This window comes from Gymnodraco acuticeps, unplaced genomic scaffold, assembly GCF_902827175.1.
Source record: "Gymnodraco acuticeps unplaced genomic scaffold, fGymAcu1.1, whole genome shotgun sequence".
In the NCBI taxonomy this organism is placed as follows: Eukaryota; Metazoa; Chordata; class Actinopteri; order Perciformes; family Bathydraconidae; genus Gymnodraco; species Gymnodraco acuticeps.
In genome coordinates, this window is record NW_022989985.1 from 4,876,353 (window position 1) to 4,898,601 (window position 22,249).

At 42.5% G+C, this 22,249-nt stretch overlaps 1 protein-coding gene across 1 annotated transcript in view; it reads left to right on the forward strand.

Moving 5' to 3' along the window:
* kiaa0825 (KIAA0825 ortholog) overlaps positions 1-22,249 on the forward strand; it is a 99,791-nt gene that overhangs the window by 17,806 nt on the left and 59,736 nt on the right. Inside the window, 9 exon segments of the mRNA XM_034212705.1 lie at positions 3,628-3,795; positions 5,303-5,388; positions 5,483-5,740; positions 9,711-9,988; positions 10,955-11,105; positions 13,446-13,636; positions 15,292-15,498; positions 15,789-15,896; positions 17,776-17,915. Coding sequence (XP_034068596.1) covers positions 3,628-3,795; positions 5,303-5,388; positions 5,483-5,740; positions 9,711-9,988; positions 10,955-11,105; positions 13,446-13,636; positions 15,292-15,498; positions 15,789-15,896; positions 17,776-17,915 — 1,587 coding nt within the window.

The window sequence follows — 22,249 nt, forward strand, 5'->3', positions numbered from 1 at the left end:
TTCAGGATTTTATTTTTGTATTTTTTATTACAAACATTTGTTTACGATTTTAATCTTCCAGAGTTCCACAAGGTTCAATATTTTGTCCCTTTCTATTTGGTATCGATATGCTTCTGTTTAAAGTGGAAGAGCTCCAATTTTGAAAATCAATGCCTTTTTACAGGTATCGAGTACAACAGTTATTAAAAGCCTTATTTGGCTCATAAGGGAGATGTGCAAGGCCTGATAAAAGGCAGATGCGTGAGGCAATGAAGGTTGATTTTTCTGTAGATCAGGTTGAATTTATATTGTTTAAGAAGGGCCAAAGCCCAAACACAGAAAGCTTGTTTTCATATATTCTCATGACTCACATGACAAGAAATGATAGGCCAGTAGGGTAGTGTGAGAGGAAAGGGGAAGACCGTCCCTCTGATCGGTCTCATTTACACTACACAGAGACAGAATGGGAGAAAGAGAGCAAATTGAGAGAGGGAGGGATGCTGTCCTGGAGAGAAATTAAATCAGTGGCCAAATGATTGCATGATTGCCCATTCCCCTAAGACTCGGGCATCATTTGGTAGAAAGTGTCTAATAATTGGTTTTCGGACATGTCAGACACATGCAATTCCCCCTACTAATGGCTCTGTTTGGAAGAACTGGGCCTCCTGGGTCAGAGAAGGACACAAAAAAGCCAGACGGCAAAAAGCGTCTACTGCCTTCTCCCTTTTTATTCTTCTCTCAGATAAATGAGTGAACAAGAGAGACACAGAGAAGTGGAGAGATAGCAAGAAGGAGAGAGTGTGTATGTGAGCGAAGAGGAAATGAAGTGGCAATAAGTGCAGCCAAAGGGGAAATGCTCTTCACCGTGAGTTTAATACATCAGACTGGGGATTTGGCAGCCCGCCACACAGCAATTGTTTACCTTTTTGCTCACTGGCTGCATCTGTTCTGTTTTGTAAACGGCACTAAACTATTCACCCGTAAACACCGGAATCAATAACAACTGCTAAGGGAATTCCCTTATCCCGCCCCTCCCTCTCTTTCTCTCTTTCCCTCCCTCTCTTCCCCATGTTTTCATCCCTTACCACCACCCCTTTCCCTTCCCCTAGATCTCCTCCTCTCTCCCCCTCTCGCTCTGTTCACTGCCAGTCAAGAGCAGTGTGTGTGTGTGTGTTTGTGTGTGAGAGAGAGAGAGAGAGAGAGAGAGAGAGGGTGCTGTGGAGCTGATGGTGTAACCCACAGGAGAGACTGACAAGGATAAGACTGATGGCTCGCCAAAAATACCTGCACTGTTTGTTTGTTTTTCCTTCTGTGTTACATTGTTGTCATTGTTAAAAGCTACAAACTGAGACTGGCCACTGTAGACTTGCAGAGTTGGGTATTTTCAGACATTTCTTTTTACTATGTTCCTGCTCAATATGAAACAATAAAGCCCCCCCTTATCCACACACAGTTTCCAGTTTCAAACATTTTGCTGAATGACATATGGCTTGACGTATGCTTGTTTTTCTTTTAGTGCCTATGATAAGATGCATACAACTTTTATGGTTATCACAGTAAACATTGATTTTCTTTTTCTTTATAAGAACACCATCACACTGTAATGTCATATGGGGAGCTCTTATATAAACACACTCATTTTACCCTGCTTTCAGCACCAGCTTTCAGCACCAGTCCTCCCTTATTGATTCTCAGTACATTGACCTTTGGTTGAACCCTTCTGCCTGTGAGTGCCCTTCCTCATTCTACTCTTTGAGACATGTCATGCACTGCGCTATATGACACACCTGGGTGCTTTTAAGCACACCCTCTCCATCAACCGGCTATGAGAGCCTCCATTTGGCCTCATTGTTGTGACAAAGGTATAATGAGGTTTAGATGGCTGTGTACTACACTGCTATGGCTATAGGGCTATTTGGCTAGGGAGTAGACTATAAATACCTATATAGCCTATATAGCAGCATAGCTCGATGAGAGGCTGAGGCAGAGCATTGCTAAACATCAAGGTCATGTGCGACTACTTAGAGTGTGAGTTAGTGTGCATGTGAAACAGCCATTGGGTCACAGGTTGAGGGAATGAATGGTTACAAAGGAAAGAGGCAGAGATGATGCTCTGCAAAAAGGTGATTCTCCGGATGAAGTGCTGGTTAATGGTTGCCCTACCCAGATTAATGTCCAGCGGAAGGTAGGATGGGGGGTTGTAGTGATAGCTTTTTAGAAAATCCACTAGCTCTTTCTCTAATGTGTTTCAAGTCTCATCCGGTTTAGATTGTTTACTCCTGAGTTGGTGACAGCTTTCATTTTGCCCCACGCTGCAGCAGGGAAAGCTGTGTTGATTTGCTGGTGACTTCAGAAATAGACCTGATTGTTGGTGCGTGCATGAATGTGCAAGCTGGAAAACGAGGCTGGCACGTGGGTGTCAGCTAGGTCACACATATACACATGCAGAACGAGGTAGTCTCTCTAGCTCAGACTCCCACTGGACCCCATTACAGCGGAGCTGCAGATTCATGCAGCTTAATCCCACATACACACACATACACACGCACACAGTCTTACACACACCAACTAATTACACAGCTATTCACATGTGATTTCATACATGCATGCACACACACTTGCACATAAATACATGTATACACTTTCACTTGCAAACACAAACAACTTGAGGTCAGAATATATTCCATGGTGACCACAGAGTCTGGCAATTATCCTGCAAGACTGACATGTGCAAATGTGTGTGAAAGTGTCTTCTACGAATCAAGTTACTCATAATGACCTGCATTACATGCACATAAACACACCCTGCCTACACAAACACACACCAACTCATGGACTCTCACTCATGTAAACAAACACACATGCCTACACATAGAGAGATTCAAACCTCATGCATGATTAAACCCGGCATCCTTGGGGACAGTGTGTGTCATATTGTCAGAATTTGTTAAACAATATAGCAAAATTACATCAGGATCCAGAGGCAATAATGTAACAATTATTGGAATAGGCCCCCCTCTTCTTTCTTTCCTTCCCAACGCTCAATCAACTCAGTGCTTTCAGAGTCAAGGCTAATACTGAGCTCATCCATTCCCCAATGCCTTTGCAGTGGAGGAGCTCATTTAAGCGGACACACAAAAGTATTTGTGCATGTGTCTGGGAGTATGGCAACACATCTCCCAGCCGCCCATTCTCCAGCTTAATGCGGAACATCCCCCGGGTGATGGCTTTGGCAGCCTCCAAAATGGGAAATCCATATTTGCCGAGGGGTCATCGGCGGGTTAGGGGGAGAAAAGTTTTGTGCCGAGAGAAAAGGATGTGCATGTGTGACTTCTCTGGGAGCAAAGTTTTGCATATTTTCGCTGTCTCTTTGTTTATGCCGTGTATTGGGAAAACATGAATGGGTCGATATTTATAAGAGGTGCCGTGCAAGGCAAGACATGGGGGGGGGGGAAGTGTTTTCTGATGAGTGCATGTTGGGATGTTGGGTTGAAAACCTAGTTTCATGAAATTGTTTATTCCTTTACCAAACTGTAAACCGTAGTGCAGCGCTCACTTTCTCTCTCTGTCAGTCATACATTCTACAAGCATAGCAATGTTTATTTTCTTCTCCTTTTCTCTTATACAACACCCCCGCCCATTTAACAGCACCAATGGAGCTTCCCATGAAAAGCAGGAGCTTCAGTTTAACCTCCCACCAGTTGAAAGCGTTGACCCACCTGGCCTGCACCCTGCTGGGGTTTGAGAGGACGGTGATGGAGCTCGTCACTAATTTGACCTTCATTGACTGTACAGGAGAGACTCCCTCTGTGAAAGGTATGACTCATTTCCCCTAAATACACACATATTTTTGTACTGTACATATTAAAAATGTTTTGTTTTTTTAAATACAGGCAGACACTTTAAGGCTGATACAATATTATTTAGATGAAATATGCTTCAAATTAAATGTAAAAGCCGTACACATTTTACAATATATACCTCCAGTGTTTGTTTATGTGTAACAATGAGAAGAAGGTTCTAGAGCATTATTACATGCATCAAGTATTGAGTTGGATTTAGCTGAAATTTAAAAGACAACACTAAATAAATTGTAATTTAGATTTTTTTTTGATTATTATAGTTATTTTGTAAATGTTTTGTGGGGTTGAATGGGGACTTGCACTCATGGAATTAGTATTACTAAAACTCAGGCTACAGCCCAACGTGTGCCTCTCCTCCAGGCATCAATAGTCCAACTACACACCGACACATGCACACACACAATTACAAATTCACACATTGTTACATGTTTAACGTGAAGTCTTAGTTGTTTCTGAAGAACATTTTATTTTAGTGAGGAATTATCTCGGGTATTATATAAGCCCTTAGTATCCTTTCCCTCTCTCCCCTTTGAACTGCTGTTAAATGAAGCTTTGGTGCATGGAGTAATTTCCATAAAGGTTACATTTACAAAAACAAGACTTGCAGAAAGGCTTCAATTTACAAGAGAGGTAAACAGCCTTTAAAGGGCAGTTATCCAAATCATTAATTCCAGGCAATCAAACGGCTTAATTACCAGAAATTCATCAGATGGGCTTAAAGGTCAAAAAGTGATGCGCTTGCTGCTTCCTCCTTCTTCCATTCCACGCGGTCTTGTTCGGCTAAATTGCCTCGCCTGGGGTCTCACTCTTCGCCAGCTGATTAGGAAATTGTGGCCTTGATGTTCACGCTTTTTAATTGCACCCCAATTCAACATCCTGTATGCTTGTCTTCACGTCGCCCCCCCCCCCCCTACATTCCCCCCGTCTCCCCTCACATCCACACAATCTCCCCTCAAGGAATTACCCCATATGTGGTTGATGCTATTTGGGTTCAAATCAAATCTAAGCCCCAAATTTAGACTCGTAAAGCCGTCGCCATTAGCATTTACTGCCTTTTCTGCTCCCTCCAAGGCATTTACAGTCATACTCCGGTCAATGTCTCAATTGGCTAGTGGGGGAAAGATGGGAGCAATGCGACCCATATCGGGCTTTGAGTTATATACAGTTGCTTTCATTGTGTGTGACTGCAGTCGGCATCCAGTCAGGCCTTTAACGCATAATATGATACAGTAAACCATTTGTGGAATTGAAATATTCATACTAAATAATGCATATATTTGAAAGATGCTTCAAAAGGCCACATTGCTTTTTATCTATAATTGAGTTTCTGTATCATTATTGCTCCCTTTTTAAAATTTCACTGACTTCATTTGAGAGCTTGACCATAGACAGCAACTGTTTAATACCTTTTAAGACTTATTACATAATGTTTTCATATAAAATATGTATTGGTCATTCAGGCATCTTGAAAAGGAATCGAGCAGATTTGGACATGACACCAGACTGCAAGAAATCCACAGCAGAAACACTAATCCACACGCCAGAGGTAAGACTTCATTTCTCCTTTGACATATTTTCAATTTCATTCTTTTCAGCATTAAGACATGAATTGGCTGTTTTGCTGATCTCCTATTTTTCAGGCACAGGTTTTGGAGTTTGACTGGAGGTCAGCATTTAAGGGGCTGGTCCCTCACATGGCACATTGTGTTAAAGTGGTCCTGGATGAGGTTTGTTTCAGAAGTCTAAAGCAGGAGGAGGAATTATATTCTTCAGGACACACCTCAATCCCCTTGAGCCACACAAGAGGACACACTGCCATCCCTGCCGGAAACACACATCTCAGAGAAGATTCCTTCTACACCTACTCAGAGAGAGAGACTCCTATGATGACAGCAAAGGTATTTCTGGATTAAGATAGAAAAGATTGACATTTAGTTTAGGTTACATATCTGACAATGAATTGTAAGTAGTTGTTACTCTTTTAAAGATGTGTCTATGATGAATAGACTTTAGTTGTACTCAATGTGGGTGAACATCATTCATGTCTGTAGATGGGTTGTAGCCTTCAACGAGGATCATCTTGCAAGTTACTTTGAAAAAGGAGGTTGTGAAAAACATCTTGACCTCACCTTTTTGTTAACTCCTAATAGTATGATCTATAATCCTAGTAGGAGGTAAATAAAAACAAAACACAGTATTGGATTGTGCCAACAATACCTGATTTACAGGTTTAAAGGTACGATCAATAAAGTTGTATAAAAAATTCAAATCATAAACCACCAAAATTAATTGATATACCTTACATCTAATGACAGAGGGTCCAATATGCTGTCGAGATTATAGAGACCATACAGGTAAACTAGTTATTTGTGATATTATAATAAAAGTGTGCCTAAAGCATTTATTTTCAACACTATGCCCAAAGGCAGTATAGCATGCCCAAAGATGCTTTACTGAAGCTGACACACTGAACTGTAACAGCACAGCTCAAAGTTAAAAAAGTCTGTAGCCTGGAGAGCAATTGTAAACACACGTCACCCCCCCCTACATTCACACACACACATGCAATCAAACAAACACTCACACATATAACAGGATTAATACAAAGGCACTTGTGTGAACAATTAACCGACCGTGACTTGTCAGTCCTCAGCCTGTGCATGAACATGTTGTGCCATACATACCGGTATCCCTGCCCTGTTCATCCTCCTTTATTACTTTCTGGCTGAACAATGCAAGTCTACACATCATCCTGACCCAGGGAGATTAATGCTTTTTGTAGCCCCAGAGGAAAGCACCCTCTACAATAGAGAGCCCAAAGGATTTGGGCCTGACTCAGTTGACACCTTGGATCAGAGAGGGCCTTGAAAATACTCAGTATTACTTGAAGAGAGGACTCTGGGGACAAAAGAGAGCCAGGACGAAACCAATAAGCACTATGGCTTGATAGTGTGTAGAGACAGTCGTTGAGTAGGGGAAAGTATAGAGTACATAGATGATAGAGGGATGTGTCACAAAGGCAAAGAGGCTAGGGTAGAGAGCAGGATAACGATGGGATAGTTTGAGAAAAGAGATAAGAAGAGAGGGCCTGGGAAATGGCAGATAGAGGTGAAGTGGCCAGCAGAGATTGACTTTTCTCAGGAGGAAGACTTGTGTCTGATTTGAGACAAGGCTTAGTATCCAACTCTACAAAGGTTCTCCAATGTTGCGAGATTAACCGGCATTTACTTACTTCCTTTTAAAATGACACTGAGCTGTTTTTTCTTAATGATAGTTCTCATGAAACTCCCTGAAACCTTCTACAACTGTCATTCCTCTAACTCCTCTGCAACACTGCACTGACTGTGCAGACTTTTATCAAACTGCCTTACCTTGATTCTCTCCTCCTCCTCTTCCTCCTCCTCCCCCTCCCCCTCTCCCCTAGCCTTTTTACACTGACAGTATTTGTGGTTCTCATTGGTAACAAGTGTCAGAATTTGTCTGTGCTCAGGACCTGTACAACGTATTAATGTGTAGGTCAACGCTTCAAATATGAGAGCCTTTCAGCCAAAAGGTTATACATGCATGTATTTGCATTCAATAACACGGAGCTAGACAGATATTATATATATATTGTTACCCCCCTTCCTTTTCTGATATATGCCCTAGTGTTTGAGCAGAGAGCAAATTACTGTACGAGACATAAGCATGAAATATGGCAGGTTCAAAGGCATTATGATGGATCAATATTCCACACATTTATATTCATATGTTCATACCCCAATCCACGCTCCTTTTCATTTGAACCCTCTTCACTGTCTGCATTACCATACATATGCAGGCTGTGATGATACTGTTCATCCATCAGAGTACTTTAGATGGTGTACTTTTTTATTGGCAGTCAGTTGTGTGTTGAATGCCAAATACATTGAACAGCTTGAACTTGCCCTCTGTGAGAACCTGGGATTGAACTATCCTTGTTTGGGTAGGCCCTTCTAAACTAAATGCCACCTCTCTATTATAGCAACAGAAGTACCTTTTCTGTACTCACACTTCACTGACGCCCTCATGTTGAGTTCTACACTAGTCTGCCTACTCCAAATTCTAGACGCACAGAAAAAGGTCTCCCTGCACTTAAAAACTTTATACAATCTTTCACCTTGCTGCAATGGTCCTGGTGGGATTCTGGGCTTTGATCTTAGCTAAGATTTCAGTCTGACTTCAGTGTGGATGCATGTGTGGTTGTTTCTGTGCGAGTCTGCATGTGAGGATAAATGTCTGCTCAGTGTGTGTGTTCGTGCCAATACTGTATATGTATGAGATGCTTCTCCATGGCCTCTCCATCACCCTGGTAATGCTGAGTCTGTGCCTCTGCTTTCTCTCTCTCAAAGCTCCTAATGACTACATACAGCCATATATTGACTTAATTGTCTAAATGGCCATTGTTACCAGGCCTTTTAACCCCACTGGAAGCTTTTTAAGGAGGAAAGTGTGTAAAGAGATTGTGAAATTGTCAATTGTGTACACATGCTGGAGCCCTGATCTGACAGAATGTCGATCTTCCCAGTCAGCTCCTATAGTAGGTCTAGTAATAGAGTGCGTGACTCTAGATACAAGTAACACATGCTATGATTGATTAAACTGGCATTTACTTTTCTGAGTTATGGTGATTTTTTCCCCTTCAGTGTGACCTCTCCTGGTAGCTCTGAATATGTGACATGTGCTTTCTTTTAAGTTTTTTTTAAGAGTCAGCCTGACCCATAACTCAAATGTATTGGTGTATGCATTTGGAGGTGAACCCACATACATATGTGACTCCATGGCACTTGCTTTATCGTATTTCACTGTTCACTCAAAGTGATGTCAATAAGAAGCACATGAGGTCATTCTATGCAGAAGTATAGGTACATAACATGTTTTTTTACATTTAAAACACTACTGTATATGCAAACCATGCAAATATTTTACACACACACACACACACACACACACACACACACACACACACACACACACACACACACACACACACACACACACACACACACACACACACACACACACACACACACTAGAATAATAATAATAGACTAGCATCAATATAGCAGTATTTAAAGCTTGCTGATTCACCTATTGCTTTCTTATAATGATCATTTTTCATTTTTTAGATACTAGCTAAATCCCAGACTGCTTATCTGTGTCTCAGCAAGACAAAAAGCATGACTATTTTAAAGCGCCTTGATCAGCCAGTCTCCCAGCTCCTGGAGAAGGGAAGGTGTAGGCAGCGCTGTTCCCAAAGGGGCTTTCTCCAGGACAAATGTGGATAAATGAGATAGGTCTTGGTTGTTTCTGTGGCAGTTTTAGAAAAAGCTGTAGTTATACATCACTGAAACAGCCCTTTCCGTTCCTCTTACTCACTCTTAACTCTGCCTGACCTTTTCTGTTCTTTCTTCTCAGCACGTCTGACTCCCCACCTCCTCATATGTGCTGTAACAATTCAGTTTGAATGTGGTTAACATGATGTCTGCTGTTATAAAATTAGACAAGAGCTGATGTTCTCTCAGAAGCGAAGGTTTTATTTGACCTGATACCAATTATGCATGTTCAGCAGCAAAGTTTGCGTGGAGGGCAAGTCTTCTGACATCTGTATTCTACATTTGCACTGATGTTTGCTTTTCAGCTGTAATGCCTTGCGCAATGTTAGAGAAATATGCATGTGTAATACTCAGCTCAGTCTTGTCATTCAGAGGAGTCCTCGCAAATGCTCTATTATTTATATATAATGAGATTGCTTTTTGATGTTTCTTTTCAGTTTTTCCTTTTACTGACATATCTCCCCTCTGTTATTGAGATCATCTTGTCTCATCTTTGCTTTCCTTTCCCCCTCAGTTTTGTGGAGCGATCATGACTGAGATGGATGCCTTACTACCCTTGGCAGCAGCCTGCAGAGACAGCTCTCTCCTTGAGGTGCGATCAAGCTTTGTAGAAGCGTGTAGCAGGGCAGTGTTTGCCTTGCTAGGCCGTTTGCAGGAGAGGGCCCTGGAGGTACCATCCTCCGCACCCCTGAGGAACCTCCCTGCTCTGCTGGCCACTTGCATTTATGTGAAGCAACGACTGGAGCACTACCATGCCAGGCTGAAAGACTCAAATTCTACTGCGGCTAAAGTGTAAGGAGAGGGTGTTTGCAGGTGTTGATATAATGGTGTGAGAGTATTTTTCTTAGAGTTTACTTTAATATCTCTGTGTATATATCTATCTATGTATGTCTTTGTGAGTGATCTTGATTGCCTGCACTAGTCAAAACAAACTTGGAGATGAGCCCTGTTGTTGGAAAAAAGTAGGATTCACCTATACATACATTTTTACAAAAACTTTAGACAGCAAAAAGCTATGTAAAAATAATCAGAAATGTTTTGTTTTCAACATAACCCATGACCTCATCTATATCATGCCTAATCAGTTCCAAGCTTCTGTCAACGGCCTGCTCAACAGATAAATAGAATTGCAGAAAACAGAAGTAACATTTTTAAACTGTACATTTGAGATCAAGAGGAGTGGACCAGAGAGTAAGAAAGGAGTAGAAATTATTGACAGGAGTTAATGACACCCATATTGTGTCTACATCTGGTGAGTTTTTATGCCCCGTAATACCCCTTTAACCTCTGCTCTCCACACATCCTCCCTAAAGACATCCCCGGTGCCCTCGGTGCTCCTGTTGTCCCACCTTTGGCCCCTTGCACCCCTCCACCTGCACTTGCACCGTGCTCCCTCCGGTCATAAAGTACTTCCCTCTCTCTACACCATCCAGTCCCCCTGGTTTTAAGCCTCCTGCACCCCTGTTAAACTCCTGCCAGTCTGGAAAGTATAAAGGCAGGCAGATTTAAAGGATATGAAATGTCACACTGAACTTTTAGAATATATCATCATTTCTTTGATATATTCATTTCACATCATGTTTGTTTGATAGCTTGCTGAATATACAGCAGTCAATTATGCATCTGGATCACAGAATGTGCTCTGTGGATTTTTATACCATCAGCCCCTTTCTTCTTTCATATGATACCATATGTAGTATAGATAATGTATTGTGATGTAATTACCTTTAATGGTTTGTTTCTTTCCTCTATGCCTAGACCCCTGACCCTGCTGCCTATTCAGAAGTACAAAGAGACAGCGGAGGCCTTCAGGGATCAGCTGACCAGTTACTGTATCCAGATTTGTTCCACCTGCATTTTTCAAGACGCAGAGAGTCACCACTGGGCTGACCCCCAACCTTTCTACGAGGTAAAGGGTCCCCACATTTCCCAAACATGTGTCTGGTTCAAATGTATTTCCCCCCAAAGACAACTTAAAAAAAAAACATAACCACACCTCTTACATGATAAAGATTTTAAAACGATGTAACTGTCTTCCTAAACTTACGTTTTCTGGTATTTTAAATGTTCTCCCTATTTGAGAGTTAAATATTTATCTCGAAATAAAAAAAGACATACAGTATGTGACACATATGATGTGCAGTATTGTCATTCCCTTAATTTAAAAAGTGGAAATTCCAGTGCCACTTGTCTTGGTAGGCTTGTTCTGTAGATTTTGAGGAACTCTAGGAATTATACTCTGGAGCTTTCTCTCTTATGCTTTTCATTCCCACAATACACCTTTACCTCCCACTCTCCCTCTTCTAACCAAGCCTTCTACTCTGAGCTCCCTGAGAACATCTGTGGCTTCCATGCTGCCCCGGGGTCTCCTGGGATTCGACTGTCTGAAGTCTGCAGTCTACACTGGGACTGTCTGGAAACAGCATAGGGCCTCTGAAACTCCCCTACCTTTATGCCCTTAAACCAATCTAAACCTCCTTTCTCTTTCATACTTTACCCTGCTTTTGCCTTTTCTCCCCTTTGTTCCTCCTTCCTTCCCTGGGTCACTGGTGTCAGACAGACCTGCTGCGCGCAGGTGTGTGCTTCTCTTCAAGCATGCCCATGTGCATCTACAGATGAATGCATGTGTGAGTGTGCAGCAGCATCTAAGAATTTGCGTTTCATTTGGTGTGTGTGTGTGTGTGTGTGTGTGTGTGTGTGTGTGTGTGTGTGTGTGTGTGTGTGTGGTGTGTGTGTGTGTGTGTGTGTGTGTGTGTGTGTGTGTGTGTGTGTGTGTGTGTGTGTGTGTGTGTGTGGTGTGTGTGTGTGTGTGTGTGTGTGCTGTGTGTGTGTGTGTGTGTGTGTGTGTGTGTGTGTGTGTGTGTGTGTGTGTGTGTGTGTGTGTGTGTGTGTGTGTGTGTGTGTGTGTGTGTGTGTGTGTGTGTGTATGTGTATATCTATGTTTCCATATCTGTTATATATATGTAGTTCTATGCACCAGGATTCAATCTTCTGGATTCCTGGCCATGTTTCTCATCTCTCGTAGAGCTCAGTGCAGCTCCTGAGAGACCCTTCTTTTACTTTGTTTTGTTATTTTACATTTAATGGACACATTGTGGTTGGATATTTACTATGGTATAATAACAGCAACAAGGTCAGTTAAGGTGATCAAAGGAAGTTCAGAGCATTATTTTTGCTTCCTTCCTTTGCAGGATTTTCCTTCAGAGCATACCGAGCCAATTGAGAGAACACAAAAAGCTGCTATGAGTTTCCAATTTTACTCCATCCTCAGTTTTCTGTCCCAGATACAGTCGTCACTGCCGCAGGCCATCATCTTTAACAGGAATTTGTTCATAGTTGACCTGGCTGGTTAAATAAGGTTTGACTTGAGTGAAAGGATTAAACAGTCAAACCTCACGTGTAGTTGTGGCTGCTCTTGGTTGGGATCCAACGTCTGTGTCTGTGTTTGCTCTGCTGAGTCCACAGGCGTAGGATGGCGGCCTAATCCCGGACATAGCGCTTGGTCACGCTCCCCATCAACCACCAATCCCTAAATGACTGGCTCCGGGGAAGAGAGGAAGGGAAATAAATGAGAGAAGGAAAATACGAGATGGATGAGGTGAAGTGGCAGGAAAATGAGAACTGACTGTGGGGAATGATGAGTTTGAAGACGTGAGGAAGTTTTGGATGTGTAAATATCTCCGCCACACACGCGCCATCCTCTGGAAAAGTTTATTTTTGAAGGTTAAACAGTCAAAGTAGGCGGTTTAATGAATGAATTATTCTATATATTTCTTCAAAGAGCTGCAGGATAAGAATCTATTTTCCTCCATCTGTCCTCCCCCTCTCTGTCTGTCTTTCTTTAGTCTCAATCTCAGTTTGCAGAGAAGTTCTCGATTTCTCCCCTTCACTCTTTCTCTCGCTGCACATTTGAGCGTGTATTTGCGTGCAAGTGTGTGCCTGTAGTGATGTGTTCTCCAGTTCAGTACTTTAAAGCAGTCTAAAATCCCAGTGGGGGAAGAAACCCAGGTGCAGAGTGCAGGTGGCGTGACCACTGAGACATCCTGGTGTTGACAGACCTGCCTCTCTCTCCCTCTCTCTTTCTTCCCCTTCATGTTTTCTCACTTACTCTCTCTTTCTTTCTTATATCTCCTTTCGCCTCTTGGTTTTCTCTGTTTTTCTTCACTGTCAATATCCATATCACAATATATCTTCATCATGTGTAACCCCCCACCATCCCCTCCTTGCCATCTACCTCTTTCTTCCACAGGGTGAGCGCTGTTCCTTCTCGGTGCAGATGTGGTTCTACTTCCTGTGTGGGCTCCGTAGCGACTTGTGGCCGATTCTCCCTGCAGAGATGGCCAAGGAGGTGCTGGGACAGGTGCTGTCAGAGACTTTACAGCTGCTGGTGCAAAGATATGCCAGGGCCCGTCCATCGTACAAGAGACACCTGCAAATCAGGTACTCATCACGTGCCATACTGCCGAGGTTATTTTCAAGTGAGATTTCTTGTCACTTTTTGTAATATAAAAGGGGGGGGGGGGGTTACCTTGGTTGGTGATTGGCTAATGGTTACACAAGCCAAAAAATAGTTATGACATCATAAAGTGGCCAAAATCTGATCAGCTAATTTTCAGACAGGTTTTTATATAAATGGATCAGGACAAAAAGAGAGAGAATCTTTTTTCCTGAAACTTTCAGAATCTCTTTACACAGAGGGGACACATGTTTATGTATAAAATACATGAAAAAGTGGATTTTGCACAATAGGTGACCTTTAAGGCCACTATAATAATATACATAAAAAGTAATATACTTTATATTCTTTAGAAAACTGTTTCTTAATTTAATTTCTGAAAGATGTATGTACAAGTTTCATTTTCACAATATGGAAGAATTACCCTCTGCAGAGCCCACACATGATGATAATGAAGAAAAAACCTCACCACAAGTTATGTTAGCGTTAGCTTTATGGACTTCTTGTTCATGATGGCTTAACCACTGAGGTTCATAGTTTATTTCTGACCTTGCAAACAGAAGTTGAGAAAGTATTTTTAATCCCAGTTTTCAACAAACCTGGACCAGAGGTGCTTGTATCTCAATAACTGATTGCAAGGTCAAGATTGAATTTATAACCCCAGGAATTATATCACAATTCAATAATGTGTTGTTTTGCTGATAATTATAAATGACTTTTGATTGTATGTGTGACATCTTCTTTAACTACCTCTCTTACATATGTATTTGTATATCCAACATGAATGGTATATACTGCACAATATATAGAAATGGCTATGAATTATGCTATCCTAAACTTCACCAGAACCTTAGACAAAGCCCTGCATTTCTCTCTCACTGTTGGCCCCTCAACTCCTGTGGGTCTTGTGGCGGAGGTGGTCTGACGTTGTGTTAGCATGTCATAGACACACTCTGTACAGGCTCAGGGGTCATCCTCTCCATCCTCTTTCTACTCTTAGTAGCTGAAAGATGACAATGAACAGGCTAATATATGACACACAGCAAGAGGATGAGAGAATGACAGAATGAAGTGCATTTTACATGTGTAGCACCACAGGATGTCAACAAAAAGGCTGGTTTATGTTGCTTGGGGATGCATGTGTTTTTGGAGGGACAGTTGTAAAGTGTAAGGCTAGCCTAAACAGATGGCTTTTCAAAGCTTTTACAAGTTATCTATGTATATAACACTCACATGCTTATGCTACCTCATTCCTCCTGTATCAGTCCATCTGTGTGTGTGTCTTACGATTCATGATGAGGAGCATGATTGAAGAGATGAGAGATGATGAGCAGCTTTCCCCAATTTAGGAAACGGATTTAGGGATGTATAAATGTAAAAGCCACAACTTTTATTGTGAAATCCAAATCCCTTAGTACACTGACTTTAAATAACAGTTCAATCCCATTGGGGTTCTGTTATCTGATGGGCTGTACTATGAGGCTAATATGTCATGATAAATGGTGGATTCAGCCTTTGAAGACAGAAATGTTTGCATTCAGTTCTATTCCTCTCTCTTCATGTGTTCGCATATTCCCTCTCATCTTATTCTTTTTCATCTATACATTTCCCTTTTCTGTTTCCCTCCTCGGTGTCTAAGATGTGACATTACAGCAGTGTTGCTGTATGTGGAGCAGCTTATGTGGAGTGTGTGTAAGAGTCCCGAGGCCTTGTGGCGCTCCAATCCTTCTTCAGCAATTGCCATAATAGCGGGCGGATCAGACTGGCCATACCAAATCCACAGCCTGTGTGAGCAACTCCTGACAGTCCTTGTCATTGTGACTGCACCGCTTTCTTTGCTGTATAGGTGGGCATACATTGTTATATTTGGGTAATTCAGCCTTGAAAACGACGTGCATAATTATTATTTAATATTAATCTATTGAATATAGGTAGTTGCCTTTTTAATCTTATGTCCTAATGGAACTTACATGTAGCCCTACATTTGCCTTAACATAAGTGGGCAACCAAATGTATTAAATATGTCAAATACAAAAATACTATTTAATGAAATCATTCCCTGAAGAAGTATGACCACCAACATGTTTTGTAAATTGAAGATGTCAAATTGCCATTTGTGATCTCAATTTCTTCTAGGATGTTGATGAATAATCCTGGGAAAGAGTCCAAGCCTCAGCATGACAGCCCTGTTGTCCTTTGGCTAAACGCTATCAACCCTGACCTCTTCACAGAGCAGACCATACGGTATGTAAAATACATACAGTAGGTTCACATTAGCATGTTCACACACAAACTCACTCGCATGCTCTGGTATTTCTTAGCCATCACACACACCTCCACCCACTGTATTGAGAACCATATGTGTGTGTGAGAGTTATAGCCGCATACTATATCTGTGGATATATAACCAGACTTACCCGTGGCCCAGGCCTTCAAGCAAGAGTTGCTGTGGTAATGTAACACAGATGCAAGCTGGGAAAGAACAAAATAATAAATAAACTACCGTAGCCGTTGACACTGATTTTGTTTATGTTGATGGTTTCTGAGGGCTTTACACATGAGGCGTCAACAGAGCACAGTGTGATGTGTGCATGAATGTGTACACATGCATGCATACATGTGTGTCCAGTTACTGTTATGACCTCCAAGGTGCAGTCAATCACTCTCCCCCCTCACCCCTAACTCCACCTCCTCCTCTCTCCCCAATGCCAGAGGTGATGTCATTGCGTGCTGATGGAGCACAAATCAAACTAACCTCAGTTCTCCTGCTCCTAAGTATTGGAGAGCTGAAATTAGTTTATTTTTATGACCTCTTATTTCTTTACTCCAACCTCCTGCCTGCATGCGAATGCGCCAGGGGGCCTGCCTGTGGCTTGGGGCCAAATCCACAGGTCCTCATCCAGGACTCTGCCTCTGCGGCCAGATCTCTCTCCAGCCTATTAGAATAAAACACATTGTTATGGTTATTAAATAAAACAATAAGAACATCTCAAAGCACGTAAATAAATCATCCAGCATTACAAGCGAAAAAAAATCTTCTGAAGTCATGTATTCTGGCCTTATCATTTGTTACATACATTTAGGCTTTGCATTTTCTTTCTTCCCGTCTTTGTGTGTGTGTGTGTGTGTGGTGTGTGTGTGTGTGTGTGTGTGTGTGTGTGTGTGTGTGTGTGTGTGTGTGTGTGTGTGTGTGTGTGTGTGTGTGTGTGTGTGTGTGTGTGTGTGTGTGTGTGTGTGTGTGTGTGTGTGTGTGTAAGCTGACCCTGCGCTGTAGCTGGCTAGATTTATCAGAGCAGTTAAAAGAGGATTTATTCTGGATTTGCGGTCCTAGTGACATCATAAATTGCACTGTCAGATTTAGGCATAGTTTTCCTCAGTCAAGCAGCAGGGTGCACCCTGCTCTAGCTTTCTGGCTCAAATGGAATGGTTAATTCTGGTCTGACACCCCCTGAACCACCTCCGCCTCCTCGCTCTTCAGACAAACTCTGTCCATTCCTACCATTAGATTTTATTGAGATGTATAAAGTAATATGGAGGCACACACATGTTAGCATGCCCTCACACTTGCACACGTACACAACCACAAGCACAGGCTCTGAAGGGTACACACACACACACACACACACACACACACACACACACACACACACACACACACACACACACACACACACACACACACACACACACACACACACACTTGCACACTCACCAAGGATACGGCTCATTACCCACAGCTGGCTGCAGCCACTTGGTTATACAAAATATGTAGGAGGGGGGTACTGCTGTATATTCATGTATTTGGCTGTCTCCCAAATGTTAATTTGGTTTTAGCTGGCCAAGATTAGAGCTAATTCCTTCCCGGTGCACGCTATTAGTAAGCGAGAGTGAAGGCATTTGCAGACTTATATCAGGAGTGAGTGACACTGAAGGAAGTTACCATTGTAGCATAAACATAATTTCTACCCAGATTGGCATCAAAGGGAACTGTGATTTCAGTCTCTGTCTTTCACTTGTGAAGCTTTTTCCCTCCTTTGTTGTCTCTTGCGAAATGTACTGCTTTCTGAACACTCACCTGACACTGCAGAACTGTCAACTTTGTTTTCCTTGTTCCCACTCTCAGAGATGGCCTCGTGGGCCAGGCGGCCTCTCTGTGTCAGTTGAGGCTGCTGACCTCTGACCCAGGACACAATCCCAGGTTGCTTCTGCGAATGCTGCTGTACAGAGACTGTCACCTGCCCACAATACTCCTGGAGAACTCTTGTAAGTCTGTTTTTTTATTATATAGGAATGTGTCTGCATAAATGGATAAAGTGCAACGTGTGTGTGCTTAGCTTTCAGGCACTTTCGTTAATTATTTGATATTTCCATTTTCATAATACTGGACCATAGATTCAATCCCCCAGCGGCCATGAGTGGGATGGTGTTTACCGGTGTCTTAATTATGGTGCTCTAAGAGCCTAAACGAGTTTTACAGACCTTAGATGAGCTCTATCCATTTTATGAAGTTATCATCAGCATCTTTGTCATCATCATCATTTTCACCTTGGTCACCATCATCACTAAATCAATAGAGAGTAGTAATAAACACTCAACAGGCCCAGGCGGAGCACACACGCTGACCTTTAAAGATTTTCCCTTCCTTCTTCTCCCCTCCGCACTGGCAACAGTCTAACCTTTAAAGACTGTTGTGCACTCGCACATTAATTCACATTATAGCGACCTCATTAATAACAACTCTCACTGTCTTGTTCTCTTGCTCGGTCTGAGTCTGGCTCAGAGTCTCTGCAATGCTTCTCCCCGCACGCTGCCGTAAATCAACGCTGGAAGCGCTGACTCTCGCGTGTTATCACGGTGACGGGCTAATTAACCAGGAAGCAGACAGACAGAAGAAACAGCTTGACTGAACGCCTACACTCCAATAAGCCACTTCCCCATACTGTACATGTATATAATGGGTTCTTTCTTGGTGCTCTATTGATATGAATATGTTTAACTCACTAATAGATGATAATTCAATGAGTCACAAATGACCTTAATTGGACTCTACTACTTCCAGTTTATTTAGTGCGTTACAGAACTTGTTAAGGTCAGCTGCAGATTGAACAGGACAGTATTGTTGACACTTTGTTTAGTTGACAGCACTTTTTCAACAGTGTGGTTGCTCTGTGATCAATTTTTTAATACAAAAATCTGCCTTTTCAAAGCATACTTACTTGCTAGAGAGCTAACAAGCTGGCTAATTGACCCCCCTCTGTCTCATAATGAAATTGTAAGTATTTGCAAAAGGATAATTACTCCTCCACATCAATAGTACTGTACACAACAAGTATTTTGCTAAATCAGATGATACAACATGGTGCACACACACACACACACACACACACACACACACACACACACACACACACACACACACACACACACACACACACACACACACACACACACACACACACACACACACACACACACACACACACACACACACACACACACACACACACACACACACACACACCGCCTTTTTATAATCATCAGCATGTCTGCTTCCAATTACAGAGGTTTGCAGAGAGGGCCCTTGTGACTGGTTGACTGGTTGTCCGGAAGATAAACAGGTGTATGTCTTGGCTATGTATCAAGGTTGGATAATCTTTGAGACAGAGAGGGAGGAAAAGAGAGCAAGGAAAAATTAAAAAAGGAACCGAGAAATCGACACAGAAACACCAACAAAAAGCAGAGTTAGTGTGTGCTGCATACATGGTGTATACTCCGAGATGTGCCAGCGCACTGTCATCAGTTATTTAAGTCATCTTCTGGTCCATAATAGGATCATTACTGAAATGCCCCTAGTTAACATGCCATGCTCTCACCCCAAGTGTACATTTATGTTAGTCACCCCTGTTTCCTTGGAGCATTGTAGCCACACCAGTGACATCATGAACACTTTTTTCCTTGAGGACCAATTACCGGACAGGGAGAGGATGAGATAATAATAATAATGGGTTTAATTTATAACGCGCTTCATATCTGAGTTCAGATCCCGAAGTGCTACAAGCATTTAGCATGGAAGAAAAATAAAAACAGTACACAACACGGTAGAATGAATAAGATGCAAGCATAACCCACATTATGCAGCCTAATAGACTGATTGTAGGTCAGGTTGGTTGAGCACTTTTGAGTGTTATTAAAGCTGTTACACACCAAGCCGTTTATCGGCGTCGATAGATGTCGATAGATCGTGTCTTTTCGGCCGTGCCGACACCTTCCGCCGCCGATTCGACTTGTTGAATCGGCAATGTCGAATCAGCTGAAGTCTTTGCGGTGTGAAAACCTCGAATCGGTAGGTTTTCGGCCAAAAAGGTGTCGGCACGGCCGAAAAGACACGACGGTGCGGGCAGGGTCGGCTCTAGAACAAATCGAATGGGGGGGGAAATCATTTACCACGGGGGGGCACACACTGCCGTCAATAACCAACACACAATCACCAACGTAACTTCAATTTCAAAACATGCTGTAAAGTCTATTGTCTTTCACACACATTGCAGGGGTGTAGTGCTATTTTATAGCGCACCTATGACTTGTGCATACATGCACGGTTGTGGCAGGACCACCCAAACAGAAACATATGGACATAGGCCACCATATAAAAAGTGTGCAAATGTATTTAGTATCTTATCCATGTGAACATGATTTAAGTAGGGGGTGGACCTCACCTCCTCTATGGGGGTCCGGGGGCATGCTCCCCCGGCAAGATTTTTTTGAAATATTTAAGTTAAAAGCATCAATCTGGCGCACTTTGAGTGCAAAATTAAGAGATCTATGGATACATCTCTCAACGAAACAGAACTGTAAACAGATTTTATTTTTCTTTATGGATATTTTACAAATCACTCACTGTTTATTAATAACAACTTTATATATACTCATATAGTATTTTATACCTGTTTTTCATTTATTATCTTGTTTTTTAAAACTATAATGATCATATAGGCTAAAGGTGTTCCTCGGAAATACTTGTTTACATAAATGGTGACCAAACCGTTTGAGACCCATGAGATAAATTACACTAAAGTTAACTATCTAAACACTGAAAGAGTCCTTATAACCTCACTGAGCTGACGTTATAAGATCCTCTCAGTCTGACAGGGGAGGACTTTCCCTTCACCGTTTTAGAAACAGCTCTTTATATCCTAGCATAGCTAGCTAAACAGATGCTAACAACAACATTCCACGGTACCGCTCGCGCACTCACACAAAATGCGCTCGTCCCACACACACACAGAGCCGAGCTTGAATGAAACGCAGAGACCCAGAAGTACTTGTTGTAGTACTGTATCATATTATTTTATATGGCTTTGCTGTATCAGTATAACAGATGAACAGATCACCACTGGGCTTTCATCTAACACACGCACACAACAAAACAAAGGTCGGGGGTCATTGGTTAAGCAACACACCAATCAAAGAGCAGCAGTGCTGTGCCCTCAGGCTGTGTTTTTTATTTGTATTCTTTATTTCTGATTCATTTCACACCAACAACTTTTAGTGGAAACGTTTTCACTTATAATACAAAATAAAATAAAACGGCAAAGTGGCAAGGCTTGCCCGCCCTGCGTTGGGGGGGCACAGTGACTCAATTGGGGGGACATGGCCCGCGAATTACCCCCCATGACGCCGACCCTGGGTGCGGGACACACCAATTTGAGTAAGGTGACAGGACTCTCATCGTCGGCCAGACATCCATCGTCGGCCAACATCGGCTTGGTGTGTCCGGGGCTTAAGAGGCTTAGATATGTTATGGTGAAAGAAATGGAGAGAGATGTAAAGGGATACTCAGAGATGGAGACAGGGAGATAGAGGATATCAGTTCTCATCTGGACCTTGAGTGGTGGCAGTGCTTTTTACCTGCCTGTTATTAAGGTGGCTGATATTACTGTCTCTATAATGCAGCAGCTAATTTAGCCTAGTCATTTTAAAATAGTCCAGCATTAGTCAGACGAAGCCTCGCTGCCCTCCATCACAGCGCTCCCTCATTGACTGCTGCATTGCATATACTCTCCCATTCTAATAGCTGTCATCTCCCACACAGCAGACTGACAGACCGCTGGATGTCTGCCACCTCTGGAGCAATGGGCCTTTCCTCAGCAACCCCTGTCAACTTAACACACACACACACACACACACACACACACACACACACACACACACACACACACACACACACACACACACACACACACACACACACACACACACACACACACACACACACACACACACACACACACACGCACACACACTTGTAAGTGCACAAAACACATACAGTATATAGACATCCATATGGTTTACACACGCACACACACCTCCATCCTCAGCCCTGTGCTCAGACAGCAACCCCCACAAGGACACCCTGTCAAAACCTCTTCCTTTTCACTTCCTGTCTCCATGTGCTGTGGGGCCTTTGAAATCTGTTCCTTTTTCTGGTCTGTTTTTCTTCTCCATCTAACACAGATGTGTGTTTTTTTTCTTCCCCTCCTATTTTACAATGCCTTTTGTTCACCCTTTCTGTTAACATGTGTCAGGTTGGGCAGCCT